General features: G+C 36.3%; 1 protein-coding gene across 2 annotated transcripts in view; it reads right to left on the reverse strand.

The window, feature by feature from the left end:
- The window catches only part of OXSR1 (oxidative stress responsive kinase 1), a 72,328-nt gene that overhangs the window by 51,904 nt on the left and 1,106 nt on the right, over positions 1-19,318 (reverse strand). For both annotated transcript variants that reach the window (XM_074345252.1, XM_074345253.1), the window contains exon 2: positions 3,707-3,819. In XM_074345252.1, coding sequence (XP_074201353.1) covers positions 3,707-3,819 — 113 coding nt within the window. The remainder of the gene's footprint in view (positions 1-3,706; positions 3,820-19,318) is intronic.

Genomic DNA, 19,318 nt, shown 5'->3' on the forward strand with positions numbered 1-19,318 from the left:
AACTCCCAGCAGAATTACCCTTTTCCCTTTCCTTTCAAAAAGAAAAAAAAAAAAAAATATATATATATATATATATATAGTGCTTTGCAAGAGCAGTATATTCATTCTGACTCAAATTTCCCAGCAGCTTCCTCAACATTTGTTAAGTGACTCCACCCCTTCTTGAAAAGTCTTCTATTGTCTGCTAATGCCAGATCTTTAGTTTGGAATTTTCAGTTCTCCACCTGAAGCAATATTTTAGTCATGACTGTGCATTCCTTCTAGAAACTCACTTGTCTTGATTTCTTCTATTTACTCTCTGGTTTTCTAATTACTTTAACGTCGGTGGTTTTCCTCTACTTCACACAATTCAGTCAGTCCCCAAGGAATGTTAGTTTATTCACTCATTCATTCACTCAGAGTGAACAAAACAAAGTCCCTGCCCTCAAGGAGTGCTCAGTCTACCAGTAACAATTTCTCCATCTATAAAATGCCTAGGGAATCTGTGTCTTCCTTTCCATTGTAAGTGTCACTGCCTGAACTTAGAGTCTCAAAATTTCTTTGTGTAGCCTGGTGTTCCTCAACCTATGGGCTGCAACTCATATAGGTCATGAAATAAATTTAGTGGATCACATTAAAGACAAACAAATAAGAAGAAATAGGATAGAAAAATCAGAGTGCTTTCCACATAATTAAGAACTGTTTTATGAAAATGTTGTTTCAGTTACACTAATATATAATAATAAATATGTAATATTATATATCATATACAGTCATAATATGAATATATAAAATTCCTTTATACATATAAATGAATATGTTACTCTTTGCTGGTTCTAAACCCCTGCCCGGCAGTGTCTCCATCTCTGCCTCTTCATAGTCTCCCCAGCCCTGGTGGTCCACGACACAAACATCTCCACAAAGGCCCCCATCTTCTTCCTTGTACTCCAACATGGGACTCGATACCTTTTCTAGGCATATGTCACACTCTGCCTTGTACAGCAGGCACAGATCGTGAGCCTCCTGGTAGAAGAAAAGACGTTTTAAGCCTCTTAATGGTCCCCTCAGATGTCTGTCCAGTGAATCCTGTCCTAGCATGTACTAGAGAAGATATACTGCTTTGTGTGCTTTTGTTAGAGAAAAGTCTGTGAGTAAAATCTCCGGAGAAAATAAATGTAGTAAGCTTTGACAGCTGATTTTCCCATCACACTTAGCAAAGGTTGTCAGACGAGAAAACATTTTGACAAGAGAAAGGAGCAAACTCCCTCCTCACCACTGACTGTCACACACAACACACAACTATAATCAGTTTACATCAGCACTCTCTGGAGAACCCAGAGTACTCTTTCCGCATTTTAATCAGGCAGTTTTGAAAATAAATTTTTAAATCACAACATCAAAAGTTTAGTATGTTGATCTAATAGATTTTTTTAAGGTAAGGACTTCACATCTCTTAGAAACACAGCCCTTGGCACTCAGCTCTCAGTTCCTGACACCACCACAAACACCACAAACAGATCAGGCATTCTTTATATTCCTGAAGTTTCTTCAGGGTTGAGTGGAATCTTACCTGTGTTCAGACCAAAAAACAAACCAATTATCTTAAATTTGATCTACAAATAAACCACTTTCCTCCACCTTTACTTTTTTTTTTTAACTATTGGACAAACAAATACTACATTTGCAATGTAAAACTTATTGGAATATGTGGGCAAATTTTATGGATATCTAACCAATTTTTTTCCCTTTACTAAGCTATATCAAATTTGCATTCCTCTAAAAGACCCTAGTGTAATAACACACATATTACTTTCAAGAATGTCACATATTTGAAAAGAGATGTTCCTTTTAGTTTTGAACTTTTTGAAGAATATAATCATTTTGTTAGTATTATATGAAGTAGAAAATAACAGACCTAAGTCCAGAAAAACCTAATTTTTACTCCAGACTCGGTTACTTACCATGATTTACTTCCCTAATCTACAAAAGGGAGCTACTGCCTATCTCACAGAGACGTTTATGGGGTTCCAGTACACTCTGGTGCCTAGCACCAAAGAGACGTTTGCTATTATCATCACATGACCTTAGTCAAGTTATTTAAACTTTGAGCCTCAGTTTCTTTAGTCATAAAGTAATAAATAAGACTTTTACTTATCTTTACACTGTCCACTATTATGGATTACGTAAAATAACTAGCAGATGATAAGAATTCATATTGTGTTTCTCAAATTTCAGTCTTAATTTATAGATTAAAAATATTGTTTTTCTGGGGCAGGGGGGCATAGCTCAGTGGTAGAGTGCATGCCTAGGATGCACAAGGTCTTGGGTTCAATCCTCAGTACCTTTATTAAAACACACACACACACACACACACACTGTTTTTCTTTAACAGAATTAGTCTACAATTTAGACTTCTTTTATGATCACTGCAGTTCACATGCCTAAATGGTGCTCTAAGGTATTGCTGGTATCTGTAAATTCAAGATCATCACATAGTATGTCAGTCAGCATCTCCTTCCAAGTATGTGTTCTCTCACCAAAGATGGCTCAAAATCACTCCAGCAACCCAATTCTTCTGCTTCTGCTTATGCATTACCAACTCCTGAAGAAACACATTTGTCTCCTCTGCTGAAAGTTCAATATATAATTCTACTCTCTTTTCCTGTTATTCCAATTATTCCCTAATACTCAGTACAGACTACACCAGAAATTAAATCCAGTCTGGGACCCTGGAAGAAACACCAGACTGTGAGATCACCCGAGGCCTGGTTCTTGCCTTTCCACTAATAGCTGTACTTGATCTTAGAGAAACCACTTAACAGCATTACAATATTAGTTCCTATTTGTGTGGCAGTTTATAGTTTTCAAGTACTGTATCATTTGATCTTCAAGAAAAACTTCATGAGGTACACAAAGCAGATATTATTTCCATTTTAAGCCAAAGAAGCTGAACATGTAAAAAGTTAAATGATTTGAAAAACTATCTCATTTCCCTTGCTGAGCACTTACTACACACTTAAAACTGCTCTAGGTATCGTGGCACATAAAAGAAGTACAGACAGCCCTGGGGGACGAGTTTTCAATGCCACACAGCACCACATGCAGCCACGGATCCTCCAAACCCCCTTTCTTCTCCCTTTCCCTAGGCTTTGGAGAAGCCAATGCTGCCTGGGGGTCATTCTGTCTATCATCTTGCATCAGTGGTCAGAGGGCAGATTGATACCTTGTTCCCAGAAGGCCAGAAGCCTTTTAAAGGCTATTCCATTTGACCCAGAAATCACAACTGCTTAATACTATTTTAAGGAAAGAAAGAAGCAAGTAAGCATTGTTTATAACAATAAAGAGGAAACAAAAATCGTCCAATACCAGAAAAGAGGTTAAATAAAGTATTCAACAAAGTACTACACACATATTAAAAACCATACTAATTCATATTCATAGGCATAGAAACAACTCTATGACACATTTTTCAATGAAAAGAACAATTGTATGATTACATTATCATAAAAAATAGATGTTTAGATGTACACATGTAGCAAATCTCAATCTTGGAATGAGAAGATTATAACTAATTTTTTTCTCTCTACTTACCTGGATTTTATAAATTTTACAGTAAGCATTATCTATTAATGAAGAAATCACAAACCTTCTTATAAAAAAGTCACCAAAAATTCAAGTTATTTCCCACTCTAACATGAATATAACAAGAAATATGAGAAGTGCATACCAGGAGTTCATCCATGCTAGTTTGACATTTCTCGAGGTTTATCCGTTTGATTGCCACTTTCTCCTTTTTAGGGATACAATATGCTGCTTGGACCACAGCTGTTGCTCCACTCCCTAAAGATAGACATGTAGATGAGTAGATAAGTAGATGGGTAGATAAAAACAAGACATTTCTAATTCTTACAAAATTTAAACAAGAGAAAAATTCTTGACTTATTCCTACATGCAACAACAGATGCAGTGAAACACTCAAAAAATTAAGAAGCAAATACCTCGACCATCTCATAGAATTGCCAATAAATACTAGCACACACACATACACAAATTAAAACTGACAGCATTCTAGAAATTCTAGAATATGATAGCAGAGGCTCACATTTCCGTGCTTTTCTCCAAATATAATGAAATACCCCAGAAATAACTGAACAATCATAAAATGACTCTGAAAGATAGAAAGAAGGTTGTCTGGCTAGGAACCTCAGGATGTGAGGAGACCCCCCTGTGAGCTCACGGGGTCTCTGACCTCCTACATATCCATGAGTGGGCACCAGAAGAGCCTGCCTCCCAGAACCACCAACAAGGATAGACAGACAGACAAATGAGACAAATCCTTCTTTCTAACCAAAGGACTGTGAAGGGGAAGCTCAGAAGCGACCTAGAAGCTAGATTCCCCAGTTGCTACAGGACACTCCACCCAACCCACCACAGCATCCACCCCTGCACCCAGACAGCAAGAAGCCAGATTCACCAAAGGGGCAACTAGGTCCCTGCCCCACACCCGGGGCAATTTTCAGCCAATCTGCCCATGGTGAGGCAAGGGGTGGACCCACACCCACCAGTCAGCCTTCCGCTGTGCCAGAAGAATAAAGCAGAAGAGAAGAGTACCGCGAGAGCTCTGAAAATTAAGTTATCATAGGAATTTCCTAGCTCACAAAAGTAGGCCTAAGCAGTCTACTAAAATAGAAATTTTAAATAGGATCAGGAGTCTCCTAACATTAATATCCTAAATGTCCAGGATGTAATTTTAAAAAGAAAATCACATGTCATACCAAGAACTAGGAAAAACACACTTGCATGAGAAAAAGCAATCACACTGATACAAACACCAAAATGAACCACATGTTGGAATTACCCGACAAGAATTTTAAAGTAGGCATCATAAAAATGTTTCAACAAACAGTTAAGTTTAAAAATAGAAAAATTTCAACAAAGAACTAGAGGTTATTTTAAAAAGTGTCACGTGGAAATTATACAACTGAAACATACACTTTCCAAAACACTAGCTGGGGAACCTCAATAGAAAATTAGAAGCGAAAGAGAATAAATTCAGTGAACTTGAGGATATGATCAATAGCTTACTCAATCTAAACAACAAAGAGAAAACAGACTGAAAAAAAAAAAAGAACAGAGCCTCAGGGAGAAGTGGGATAATAATAAAAGCTCTGATGTCCACATGGTAGTTAGACTAACACACCCCCACCCCCAAGATGTCCCTGTCCTAATCCTTCAGGCCTGTGAGTGTCACCATATACAGCAAAAAGGCTTGGCACATGCTATTAAACGAAAATATAGATGGTGAAAAGATTATCCTGGATTATCTAGCTGGGCCCAATGTAATTATGAGGGTCTTTATAAAAGAGAGGCAGGAGGGTCAGAGTCAGAGAAGATGAGACAATGAAAGCAGTGGTCATAGCAATGGAGCCATGAGCCAAAGAGCAATTACTGATACACGCAACAACATGGATGAACTTTGAAAACATTACACCTCGGGAAAGAAATCAAAGAAAAAAAGATCACATATACTGCATGACTCCATAAATATGAAATGTCCAGAATAGGCATATCCACAGACACAGAAAACGGATTAGTGGCTACCAGGGGCCGGGAGAAGAGGAGAACGCGAGGTTACTGCTTAATGGGTAAAGGATTTCTTTCCAGGGTGAGGAGAATGCTCTGGAGTTAGACAATGACAATGGCTGCAAAACACTGTAAATGTACTAAAAAATAACTACTGAATTATACACTTTACAAGTGGTTAATTTTGGGGAGAGGTAAAAAAAGGTCAATTTTATGTTATGTGACATATCTTGATCTTTTTAAAACAGGGAATACTACAAACAACTTTTGCTCACTATTCAACAATTTAGGAAAAATGGATCAGTTAAACAACTAACTACTAAAACTCAGCCAAGATAAAGTAGATAACCAGAATAATCCTACAACTATTAAAGAAATCAAATTTATAATTTAAAAGTTATTGAAAAAATCCCCAGGCCCAGACGGTTTCACTGAAGAATTTTACCAAACATTAAAAAAGAATTAACAGCCATTTTACACAATGTTTTCCAGAAATGAAAGCAGGAACACATCTCAACTCATTTCATGAAGCCAGTATTACCAACACCAAAACCAAACAAAGACATCAAAAAGAAAAAAAAAACAAAAAAACTACAAACCAATATTTCTCATGAACTTGCTGCAAAATCCTTAACAAAACAGTTACCAATTGAATCCAGCAAAAGGTAATATACCACAATCAAGTAGTATGTATTTCAGGTATGCAAGGCTGGTACAATATTAAAAAGAAAAAAAATCAATGTAATACACTATATCAATAGGCTAAAGAAGAAAAATCATGATCGTATCAACTGAATACAGAAAAACATTTTTAAAAAAATCCAACACCATTTATGATTAAAAACAAAAAACAAAAAACTCTCAGAAACCTAGGATGAGGGGAACTTTCTCAACCTCATAAAGAATATCTACCAAAAACCTACAGCTAACATCATACTTAATTGTGAAAGACTGCCTTCCCCCTAAGACTGCGGAAAAGAAAAGGATGTTCATTCTCATCACTTTTATTCAACATAGTACTGGAAGTCCTAGACAACATAATAAAGCAAGAATAAGAAATAAAAGACATCCAGCTTGGAAAAGAAGAAATAAAACTGTCCCTGTTTGTAGATGTCATGAGTGCCAATAAAGAAAATCTCAAGGAATCTGTAAGAAAAGCTCCTAGAACTAGTAAGAGAGTTTAGCAAAGTTGCAAGATAAAAGATCAACACACAAAAACCAATTACATTTCTATATACTAACAACAAACAAGTAGAAACCAGAATTTTAAAACATCACTGGGGGTGGGGTTATAGCTCAGTGGTAAAGAGCCTGCTTAGCATGTGTGAGCTGCTGGATTTAATCCCCAGTACCTCCATTAGGAAAAAAAAATTTTTTTAAACACAGTATTATTTACAATTGCTCCCTCCAAATGAGATATTTCGGTATAAATCCAATAGAATATGAACAGGATCTGTATGATGAGAACTACAAAATACCAAAGAAATAAAACAAAAAAGACCTAAATAATGAAGAGACTCACCATGTTCATGGACTAGAAAACTCAACATAGTAAAGACGTCATTACTCCTCAGATTGACTACATATAGGTTTAATGCAATTCCAATCAAAATCCTGGCAAAGTATTTTATAAACACAGACAAGCTTACTCTAAAGATTATATAAAATGAAAGGTGGTAATCAACAAAATAGTTAAGAAGAAAAAGTTGAAGGATTCATGCTATCCAATTGAAAGACTTATATAATTTAAGTAATCAAGACAGTGTGATATTGGCAGAGGGACAGACAGAAACTCACATATACACACACATAACAGAATAGAAAACCCAGAAATAGATGGTCACAAAAACGTGCCCCAGTGATTTCTGACAAAGCAATTCAGTGGAAATGGTATAACTTACCAGAATGGCTAGAAAGAAAAAAAAAAAAGTGATAACACCAAATGCTGGTGAGGATGTGGTAAAACTGGATCACTCACACACTGCAGGTGGGAATATAAATTATGGTACAGCCTCTCTGGAAAACAGTTTGGCCATTTCTTTTAAAACTAAAAATGGACTTGTGCAACTCAGCATTTGTATGCCTGGGTATTTATCTGAGTAAAACAAAAACATATGTTCACACAGAACCTTGTATATGAACATTCACAGCAGCTTTATTCATAATAGCTAAAAACTGGAAAACTACCCAAATACCCTTTAACAAGTGAATGGTTAAACAAACTGCAGTACCTCCACAGAGGAATACTACACAGCAATAAAAAAGAACTATTGATATGCACAATTACTTGGATGAATCTCACGGGTATTATATGGAGGGAAAAAAGCCAATCTCAAAAAGCTACATATTTTATGACTCCATTTATATAACACTCTTGAAATAACAAAAATCACAGAGACAGGGAACAGATTGGTATTGTCAGGGATTAGGGATGTGGGTAGAGGGGTTAGGATGACTATAAAGGGGTGGCCTCAGAGACTCTGTGGTGGAATACAGTTCTGTATCTCAAATTTAGGGACAGTTACACAAAGGTATACATGTAATAAAACTGCATAGAACTATACACACATGTACACGAAGAGTACAGTACAGAGAGAGAGAGAGAGAAACTCAGAGTAAATTCCGTGGATTGCTTACCAAAAAAAAAAAAAAAAGCCTAGGCCTCAATTCATCTGTTACCATTAATAAAATAATCTTCAAACACCATCTGTACAACATCACTCCTCAGATCACTAAACCACAGCCACTACTTGATACTGTACTTCTTGATAACTCAACACTTTTAACTTATTTTCCATACCCCAGATGCAATTTAGTTAATCCCATCTCCATGCCTCTGTGCAAGCCATTTGCCCTGCTTTCTTCATATACATCCATACCTCCTACTTCTTTCAAAGTCCAACTCGAAACTCACCTAACTTCAAGAGGCTCCATGGAAAACACACTTAGATTCAAACTTAAGCTCCACTATCATTGGCAGGGTTAAGTCTTCATTCCCTGACTACGTGCTTAGAAATAGCAATGCTCAATAAATATAGTTATTGTTTATTGACTTACCTATTATATTACTGTTAGATGTTTAAATTGTTTAAAAAAAATAGCTGTGTCTCCTCAAGTATTTAGCATAGGGTACGTTTATTCTGCTTCTAAAGGACTTGATTCTTTACCAAAACATACAAAGATAAATTATTCCCACCAACTCCCCATCTCTACCCATAACACTAAAATTGTAGTTTTTTTCAGTGTTTTAATCATTGGTTCTCCTATACAAATACTCAGCCTTGGATCTAAATGAATTGGAAACACTGAAAAAGAAAAAAAAATGCAATCATTAAATTCTTTCCCTCTTCCTCTCCATTCTCTCATCTTCTTCCCAAATAAAAAGTGATTTCACCAAAATGTTGACAAGAGGGCATGGGGGAAGAAAAAGAAAAAATATGTATTGCACAGTAACTGTATTAAGAAAAAGCAACTCTGAGCAGAATGCTTCATGTAAAATGCAACATGCTTTCAATATTTGGGGAGAAATACTACTTAGACAACTCTCACTGAGTGCATGAGATATTTACTTTAATAAGATTCTACATCAGCCTGTAAAAGAGCCAAGTAGATCATTTAAGAGAATGATATGGTTTAACATTTAGGACTTTAAAACTTAAATTTCTAAGAGGAAAAAAACCAAAGACTGAAAAGGCATTCTATAAAAGGATATATATATGTGTTCAAAGTTTTCTGACAGGATACACAGAAATAGTTAAGAGTGCTTAACAGAAAGCGGAAAGGAGCATCTTAGCAGAAGTGAAAATAAAAAGTACATAGTATTCTGTCCTTTGATGCTAATGTAGAAAAGTATGATTAGGTACGAAGTCCATTTCCCCTAATTTACAATTCACTTTATTATTTATATTACCAGAAGAAATCACTTCAATTTCGTCATCTTAAAATGAAATATTCATGTCTTCTAGAAAATGTCTGGATTTCTAGCAAAGAAAAAAGTACTTCAGCAACAAAAGAAGCTTGATAATTTTGCGATCATTTTCAAATTCCAAAACAAGTAAACATATACTAACATCTGAACTTGGCAAAGAGCAAAGGCTATTTTAAAGATGAATTGAGAGTTGCCATTGTTTAAATGGTCTAACATTAGTGAAATATCTAAGAGTCAGGCTTAGTTAGACATCATAGTAATTTAAATATACTCTTTTGAATTATTTATTTCAATGTTAAACTTTCATTCTTTATTACTTATTGTTATTATATTCACACAAATATTTAAGAATAAAGATCAACATACAATGAACTATGTATAACATTTTCCAGTAGAAAGTTTTCAATTTTAAAAATCTCTTCCCCAAACCACAGCAAGATAACACTTACCCACTAGGATGGCTATAATCAAAAAGAGAAACAACAACCAGTCTGGTAAGGATGTGGAGAAATTAGAAGTGTACTACATTGCTGGTGAGATTATAAAATGATGTAGCTACTTTGGAAAAGAATTTGGCACTTCCTTAAAATGTTAAACACAGAGTTACCATATGACCTAGCATTTCCACTCCAGAGAACAGAAAACATGTACACATAAATACCTGCACACAGGTGTTCATCACAGTATTATTCATAAAAGCCAAATAATGGAAACAAGCCAAATGTCCAAACTGATGAATGAACTACGAAAATATGGTATATCCATACAATGGAATATCACTTGGAAATCAAAAGGAACAAAGCACTGATACATGCTACAACATAAATAAGCCTTGAAAACATGCTAAGTAAATATGTCAGATACAAAAGGCCACATACAGTGTAATTCCATTTATATGAAATATCCAGAATAGGTGAATCCATAGAGGCAGAAGGTAGATCAGTGGTTGCCAAGGACTAGAGAAGGAGAGGAATGGGGAGGGCTGCAATAGAGAAGCTCTTTCTGGAGCTTTGAAAATGTTCTAGAACTAGACAGTGGTGACTGCTGCACAACTCTGAATATACTGAATTGTACACTTTAAAAGGGCAAATTTTATGGTATGTGAATTATATCTCAATAAACCTGTTATTCAAAAAATCCAAGTATGCCACCACATTTCCAACATTAATATGCTACAAACATTAAAAAAATGAAGACAATCTACATACACAACTACATAATTCAACAGAGTATGTGTTTGTTGTATTTAAATCCATTCGAAAATCCCTGGTTAAAGCCATATATACACAACCACAGCACTGACATGGATAAAACCCAATTGTAATTACAACAAACTAAGTAAAATCTCTGCACAAAGCTTATGTAATGCAAAATTCAAAATAAAATCCAATATTCAAGAACACATCATCAATGACTTTCTCTCTCTCCACCCTTCCCCCATATAACCCAAAACCAGGCTGCAGTTAAATACAGAGGAATATCTGATTTTAAGTTTACTTGTTGTTAATTTCTAATTAAACACAGAATTAACTTTCCCAATGATAAAACACTAAATCATAATTGTTTATATACTAAAGTACCTTTCTTTCACTGAAAGATTCACTAACAATCTTCCCCAGGATATTAAATTCTGCTGTGATTTAACAAGTGGCAAAAGACAGGCTGCTAATGTTCCCCACACCTGATGATGAAAAGAGACTTGCAGGCTCCAATTCTCCTATCCCAGCAATCACTTTCACTGATATTCCCAAAACAAATGCCAAAATATCGCTTAGCAATCAAAAATATTTTAAGGTACTAACATACTCACAACTTTCAATGCCACTAATTCAAAATAGCCAGTGATGCTCTAGCTTTCATGAGAAAAAATTTACTTCAGAGAAATAGCAAGTAATAACATAAATATGAGGACGGGGGAAAATATCTAAAAATTTTACTTATAATTATTTTAACTATTCATCAACTTTTTTGCAGTAATTTAAAAACACAGGATTAGAGATACAAGTGTTTAAAATATTTCATCTCTTCTTTAAAGCAGATTCCTTCATGAGGAATTTTTCAAACTAAAAGTCAATTTACTGAGTTTTAATCATCATTTTTCTTAGAGCAAAAAGAATCAAATTAGAAAACACAGAAAACAATGGTTATAAAAGGGGAAAGGATGGAGGAGGGATAAATGAGGAGCTTGGGATTAACAGATACATATTACTATATATAAAACAGATAAACAACAAGGACCTACTGTATAGCACAAGGAACTATATTCAATTTCTTGTAATAATATATAATGGAAAAGAATCTGAAAATAAAATAAAAATATATATATATAGGTATAACTGAATTGCTTTGCTGTGCACCTGAAACTAACATTGTAAAACAATCACACTTCAATAAAAAAATTTAAAAAAAGAAAACATCAGTATGTACTACACACAGTAAAAGTACATTAGCCTGTAAAACTTTTACTTCAGTGTAAATACACATGCAAATGTGTAAAAGGTGCCAGTTAGGAAGGGTTTAGTCAAAGTGTGAAAGCTACTGCTCTAATGCCCTCTACTAAGCACTGGCCTAATACGAAGAATAATAAAAAGGAAAATGTAAAACAATTTCCAATACAGCACCCTAATTCAGATGCTCGCTATTTTATACGTCATGCATCCTGCACGCACCATTCCCCACGTCCCCACTCTCCCACTCTTCCTCTCCTCTCCTGGCTGGTTTTTTAACTGCTGCATTAGTGTACACTACAAACCAGGATGGATTAATGTGGAAAAATAAGAATGGGCTTTCTCCTGAAATCCTTCAAACCGGGTAATCTCATCTCTTGAGACAGAAAGGGAGCTCCTCACAGGGATGAGGGGGACTAAATAAAAAATTTCAGAGTCTCTCGCCATTTTACTAGAGCCAGAAATTTAAAAGAGTAGGCAGAAGAATGGATTTTATTCATGCCTGTGAAGAAAAAATAAATCAAATGAACAAAATCAATTGAAGATATTTTCCTCCCAAATTTTGACCAGCTATCACAATAACAGATATATAAAATAAAGATTTTGTTTTTAAGTATTTTTGAGTAAGGTTTTACATTCACTAAAGAGCTAGCCCAGACTGTTCATTCTGAAAGATGACTAAGGCACTGTCACCTGAACCATGGAAAATACAGGAATTTACAATTTTGTAACCCTTTTTCTAAATTAGCCCTCTTGTCAGAGTCATATTGAAAATTAAAGCTCCTAGAACTGGTGAAACAGAACAGTCATTACCATAGAAATCATGCTATTTCTCCATACAAAGATGAAAATTAAAACACACTGCCATACACTGAGTAATTATTCAAGCAGCCGATGGTTTTGCAATGAATCACCTCTCTCTCTGGTTCACCCTGGTGATCCCTAGCTCAACAGATAGTAACCCCATCCTTCCGGGTGCTTCAGCCAAAGATCTTAGATGCATCTCACATCTAACCCAATGGCCTATCTCTAACTTCAGTATGTTATATCCAGCATTTGAGTGCTTCTCATCACCTCGACTACTACCTCTCTCCCATGGATAATCCCTCCTTCCACCCTCGCACCCACACAGAAGTATTCTCCACATAGCAGCCCGGGTTATTCTTTTAAAACATAAATCAGATCATATTAATCCTCTGCTCAAAACCCTGCCGTGATTTGCAATTTTACTCCAAGCAAAAGCCAAGTACCACAATGACTTGCCGGGCTTCGCACCGTCTGATGGCCAGGACTACACGTCCCTACCACCTTGCTCCCCTGATCTCCGCAAGCAGTCTACCTCTTCACCCTCCACCTCACTCTGCTCCAGCCTTGCCTCCTTATTCCTCAGCCATGCCAGCATGCTCCTTCTTCAGGGCCTCTGTTCCTGCTGCTCTCTCTGCTTGGAACAAAGTTCCCGCCGATAACCACAACATTCACTTCTCCACCTCCTCAGGTCTTTCCTCAATGTCACCTTCTCAGTGAGGCTTTCCCTGACGTTTTCAAAACTCACCTCTTTCACTAGGAGTTCCCAACCCCTTTCCCTACTTTACTTCTGCACTTCATCACCACCAGATTATAAACTCCACAAAAGCAGGGATTTCTGTCTGCTTCATTGCTCTATCTCTAGCATTGAGAACTGTGTCCAACACAGAGAAGTTCAGTAAATATTTGTTGAATAGATTAGTCAATCAAGTAGTGGCATATACTTTCTAGAAAAAAAATCTGCTCTCTGGGGATAGAGCAAACACAAAAACAGCCCCATCCTTCACAGGCATGACCTTATTATCACCATCGCAAGTGTTCACGTTTATTGAGCATTTACTCTGTGTGCCAAGTACTGTGCTGAGCACTCTCTTTACCTGCATTTCTTTTTTTCATCTAATCCTTACAACAATCCCAAGAGTTAGGTATTATTGATCTTACATAGCAATGTAAGCAAAACTAAGACTTAGGTCACAAATTAGTAAGTAGCAGAGTGGGGCCTAGAAACCGGAACTGCACGAAGTTTCAACACCATGCTCTTAATTGGTAGGCAACTGCCTCTTTAGATTAAAGCTAACATTTATTAACTGATTACAATGTGTCAGGTTAAATTATTTACTTGCAATGTCTTATTTAACTATTTTAATTAAAAAAAACCCCGAGGCCAACATTTTTAGTTGCCTATCCAACATACAATTTTCCCTTCTTCTTTAATGGACAACTTTGACCTATTTTGTTTGAAGTAACAATGTGCCCAAATAAAAAGCTCCATTTCATTTGTAAATGGCCAAATGACACAGTTCTGCCCAATAAAATAGAAATGGAAGTCATTGAGCAAGGCTTCTAGGAAAGAAAGCCCTTTGAAAGGGAGCCAACTGAGTTATCATGTGACTTTGTCCTTTTACCATATTATTCTGACCTGGAAGACAAGCACAAGGCTAGGGGTGGAGGCAGGTGGGTATATAGCTCAGTGCTAGAGTGCATGCTTAGTATGCACGAGGTCCTGGGTTCAATCCCCAGTACCTCTGTGAAAAAAATAAAAATACAATTAAAAATAAACAAGGCTAAAGGTGGAACAACCATCTTGCAACTATGGGAATGCAAGTCATGCGCTAAGTGGAATGGAGTGAAAAACTAGGAGTCTGGGTGCCTGCTGGCACCTAGGCTGCCACTCCAGTTTTCCTGTTATATAAAGGGGGCAAAAAAGTATTTCATTAAGCCACTATTATTTGTTTCCCATTACACGCAGCCAAATGCAAACCCTATTTGATATAACCCTATGAGGTTGTTGGCCCAATGTTGGCCTCACTGAAAATGTCACCCTAGCTAAATCTTCCAATCAGGGGGAGAAAACACACCACCCATTAAGCATCACTCTATTTACAGAGCATGCTGTCTTTCACATTTATGGAGGGGCTAGAGAGGGGATCCTGGAATCCGTATTTGGAAACCAATACTTTAAACATCAGAATGAGTGGCTAGTGAACAATTAATGAAGATAATAAAGGAGAGGGAAAGTAGAGAATAAAGTTAGTGGACTGCCTTCACCTAAGTGTCAAAGCTAGGTGAATCACACCTTACTAAAACAAGATCTGAAAGAACACATTTCTAAAATAGGCCCAGGTAAACAGTAAATATTTACTATGACTTTTCAAGATGCACGAAAACAAAAGCTACACGGCACAGCCCTTGACAGACTGGATTCCCACTTTGCCATCACACTGTACTGTGGGCAACACCATGGGTGGCAGGGCCATACACAGCTTTACTGCCATGTCCAACATAAACCCTTAGATCTGTCTAAACCTGAATGAGATCTGGAAGTAAAGGGGAAAAAAAGATGCAATGATGGTCCAGTAAACATTACAAAGATTCTAAATATTGCAAGATTACAAGTGTTACAAGATTCCAAATTATATAATATTCACACTTTACAGCAATACCAAAAATTAGGAAGTGTAACAACAAGGAAAGGGAGAGAAAAAAGGAAGTCAGAGATGACAACCATTGTATGGAATATTGAATATGAGCTAAAAGCTTTCCACAAACAATTACACTTGGTCCACAAAATAGTCCTGATGACATAGGGACCATTTTCCCCATTTTACAGACAAAAGGCTGACACTAAAACCATTTGTACAAATTGACTAAGATCAGACAGGCAGTAAGAGGTAAAACCAAGATCTGAATCCAGGTCAGTCTAGCCCCAAAGTCCATACTCTTAGAGTTGCTTCAATGCACATCAAATACAGTATAACACCTGGTCTGAAATTCTAATACAATAACAGGGATAAGGAAGGAGCTTAAAAACACTGAAAAGATGAATGATTAACAGTGAGAATAACACTACATCTTCTACAAGTAAGCATACTTTGAAAACTTCAAACCTTTGCCAAAGCATGCTTAAGATGATACAATTCTTCAAAAGGAAATGCTGTGAATTCCCAATTTATATGCTTTTATTATGTTCTGGGAAGGGAATTTTCTTTTTTCTATAGGATTTTGGCAGAAAAAGATAGAACAAAACAGAATGCAAGAAATTAACCCCACAAATATAATTCTAAGTAGCACATATGCAAAAAAATTACAGTTCAAATAAATGTATATGCTTTGAGAAAGCAGACACCATTATACACACTTCCTTAAAACACAATCCTTTGAAAATAGAAAATTCAAACGATCTCCCAAACCATTTTCCCCCTACACTTTAACCATTTGTTTCCTAAAAAATTGAGGGTCACCTGAAGAAATCACAAAGATTCATTTTGAAAACTACTTACAGCTTGTTACAAAATATTGTAGTCCAATCAATTTGGTATGGAAGCAAAGTAAGAATAAGAATACATTGCTTTATTGAGCCTTGCTACTTGTACTAGTTGTAGTTCAAGGAAAAACATTTTTTTCTTCCCTGTTGGGAAGACGGGATGAGAGAGAGTGTGAAGAGTTGAGTTAGTATGTTAGGAACTTTCAGAAACTCAACTGATGGGAAAGAGCACATTTTAGAAAATGAAAAACAGGATACACGAAAGAGAACAAATCCTACTACACTCAAAAGAGTTATCTACAAAATATCTGCTGCTGTCAGATTTTTTCATTGTAAGGATATTTCCTTTACTCTGTTAGATTACAATCATCATCTTCCAGTTAGTTCCAAAAATCAATCAAATGCAGATGCGGGAAACAAGGATCCTAGATTAGGACACCAGTACTGGCTGTGCCTGTAATTAGCTCTGACTTTAGACAAGTCATTTCACCTTTCCGTATCTCCATGTCTTCATCTGTAAAACAAGACGGTCCATCTTACTTCACACCCTACAGAAAAATTAATTCAAAATGTATCAGAGGCCTAAATCTAAGAGCTAAAACTCTAACACCTAGAAGAAAACAGAGGAAAAAGAATCGTTGTAATGGTGGGTTCATATAGATTTCTTAGATACAAGAGCAAAAGCACATTTGACAAAAAAGAAAAAAGTGATAAATTAATCTCAATCAAAACTCAAAACTTTTATGTTTATAAGACACCATTAAGAAATGAAAAGACTGGGAGAAAATATCTGAAATTATGTATCAGGTAGAGGACTCATTCCCAGAATGAATACACACCCACACACACACCTCTATAACACAATAAGAAAACAACCCAATGGGCAACCCAAAGGGGAAAAAGATATGAATAGACGTTTCACCAAAGAAGAGATATGAAAAGTTAACAAACAAGCTCATGAAAAGAAGCTCATCTTCATTAGCCATTAGGGAAATGCAAAACAAAACCACAATCAGATACCACTTCACATCCACTAGGATGGCTATAATCGAAAAGACAAAGAACAAATGAAGGCAAAAATGTAGAGAAATAGGAACCCTCCTACATCACTGATAGGAATGTAAAATGGTACAGTCACTTTGAAAACTGTGTCCATTTCTTAAAAAGTTAAACACAGATTTACCCCGTAATTCCACTCAAGAAAAATGAAACATGTTCACATGAAGATATGATGTAAATACTCATAGCAACATTATTCCAAACAGGCAAAAAGCAGAAGCAACCCAATATCCATCAAGTGGTGTCCAATAAAAAGGAACAATGTACTGATACTGTCTGTAACATGGATGAATCTCAAAAAACATTATGCCAAGTAAAAGAAACCAAACACAAAAGATCACATATTATATGATCATATTTGTATTAAATGTCCAGAAAAGACAAATCTATAGAGACAGAAAGTAGATTTGTGGTTGCCTGGCAGGGGTGGGAACAGGGAGTGACTGCAAATGGACATGAGGCATCTTTTTTGGAATGATGGAAATGTTCTAAAATTGGACTGTGGTGATGACTGACTCTGTAAATTTACTAAAAACTATAGATCTGTACACTTAAAACAGGTGGATTTTATGGCATTTTTTTTAATGAAAAAATACTATGCTAAGTGAATGAAGCCAAACATTAAAGACTATATATCATATGATCCCACTTATGTGAAATGTCCAGAAAAGGCAAATCTATGGAAACATACGTAGACTTGCAGTTGCCAGGGACTAAGAACAGGGATTAACTGTAAACAGGGACAAGGGATCTCATTGAAGGGATGAAAACATTCTAAAACTGGGTTATGCTGATTGGTGTACAATACAATAAATTTACTAAAAATCATTCAATTTTGTATTTCAAAATGGGTGAACTTTATACTTAAAAATGGGTGAAATTATACCTCAGAGTAAAGTTGTTTTTAAAAATAAGGTGGTCAAATTACATTGGGGTCCTTAACTTTTTATCCCTGGTTTACCTTAAGAATGAGATGAAGACTAACCCTACCCCAAGAGGGCTGAGACTCCCTTTTGCTCACTCACAAACTCATCTGAGGACACCAAATTGACCAGTTTCTAAAGCTCTAGAGCCCTGTGCCATCTCAACAGCAAGGGCATTAAGAATGACCACAACCCTCCTCTTCACAAGAGAAAGATGAACACCTTACCAGAAAGGAAAGCAAAATTCCTCTTCTAAAACAATGATAAGGATCCCCATTTCTTACTTTATGGATATTATTTTGGAATCTCTTATTTAATCTCTTTCTTCAATATGAAACTCTGAGGGATTCAGAAGCAATCACTCAAGAAAGAGACCCAGCTAGTTGTCTTTAGAACCAACCAGTACATGTCAAAGACCCAGCATGTAATAAGGATGCATATCTATGAAAAGGCTTAAGGAAGAATAAATGTGATGTCTTTCAGATAAAACTTAGCCCAGATTTGTTCTGAAACAAGAGGTAAGTAAAGTGAAAAACAGAAATATGACAAAGTTTCTCTAAACACAGACATATCGCAATAAACACTCATCGCTCCCCATACCCCCCAGGACAGCTAAGGAGTTTTCAGCCATTCTTTGTTATAAAACTAATTTTAGGACAGGATGCTGATCTAGCAAAGCAGACAATCTCCTTCTTCCAATACACAGGGGTCTGCTCATGTCAGTTGGACTGAGCCTCTGTCTAGCTAAACCCATCCCCTTTTGATTTCTAAGATCACTAGATTATTGTTGTCCAACAAATACTCCCCTCATCCCCAGTGCCCACCCTCCCCCAATCACTGTGCCTCTCTGAGAATTACAATCCACGTTTGTGCAAGTTTTGGTCTCTGCCAACTAGTATTCCGGGACCGCTTTCAAATACATTTCACACCAGCCAGCCAGATCCATTGGAAAATCCTTACCTTGGCTGAAAAGGTCCCTAAAATCGGGCCCCTCCCTTACCTTCCTATCCTTACCAGTCTTCTTTCAGGTTCTAAAACACACCAACCTCTTTCCCTCCTCGAGGCCTTTGCATTTCCTCATCCCTCAACAGGGAAAAATCTTCCCAAGGAA

Source organism: Camelus bactrianus, chromosome 17 (assembly GCF_048773025.1).
Source record: "Camelus bactrianus isolate YW-2024 breed Bactrian camel chromosome 17, ASM4877302v1, whole genome shotgun sequence".
Taxonomy (NCBI): domain Eukaryota; kingdom Metazoa; phylum Chordata; class Mammalia; order Artiodactyla; family Camelidae; genus Camelus; species Camelus bactrianus.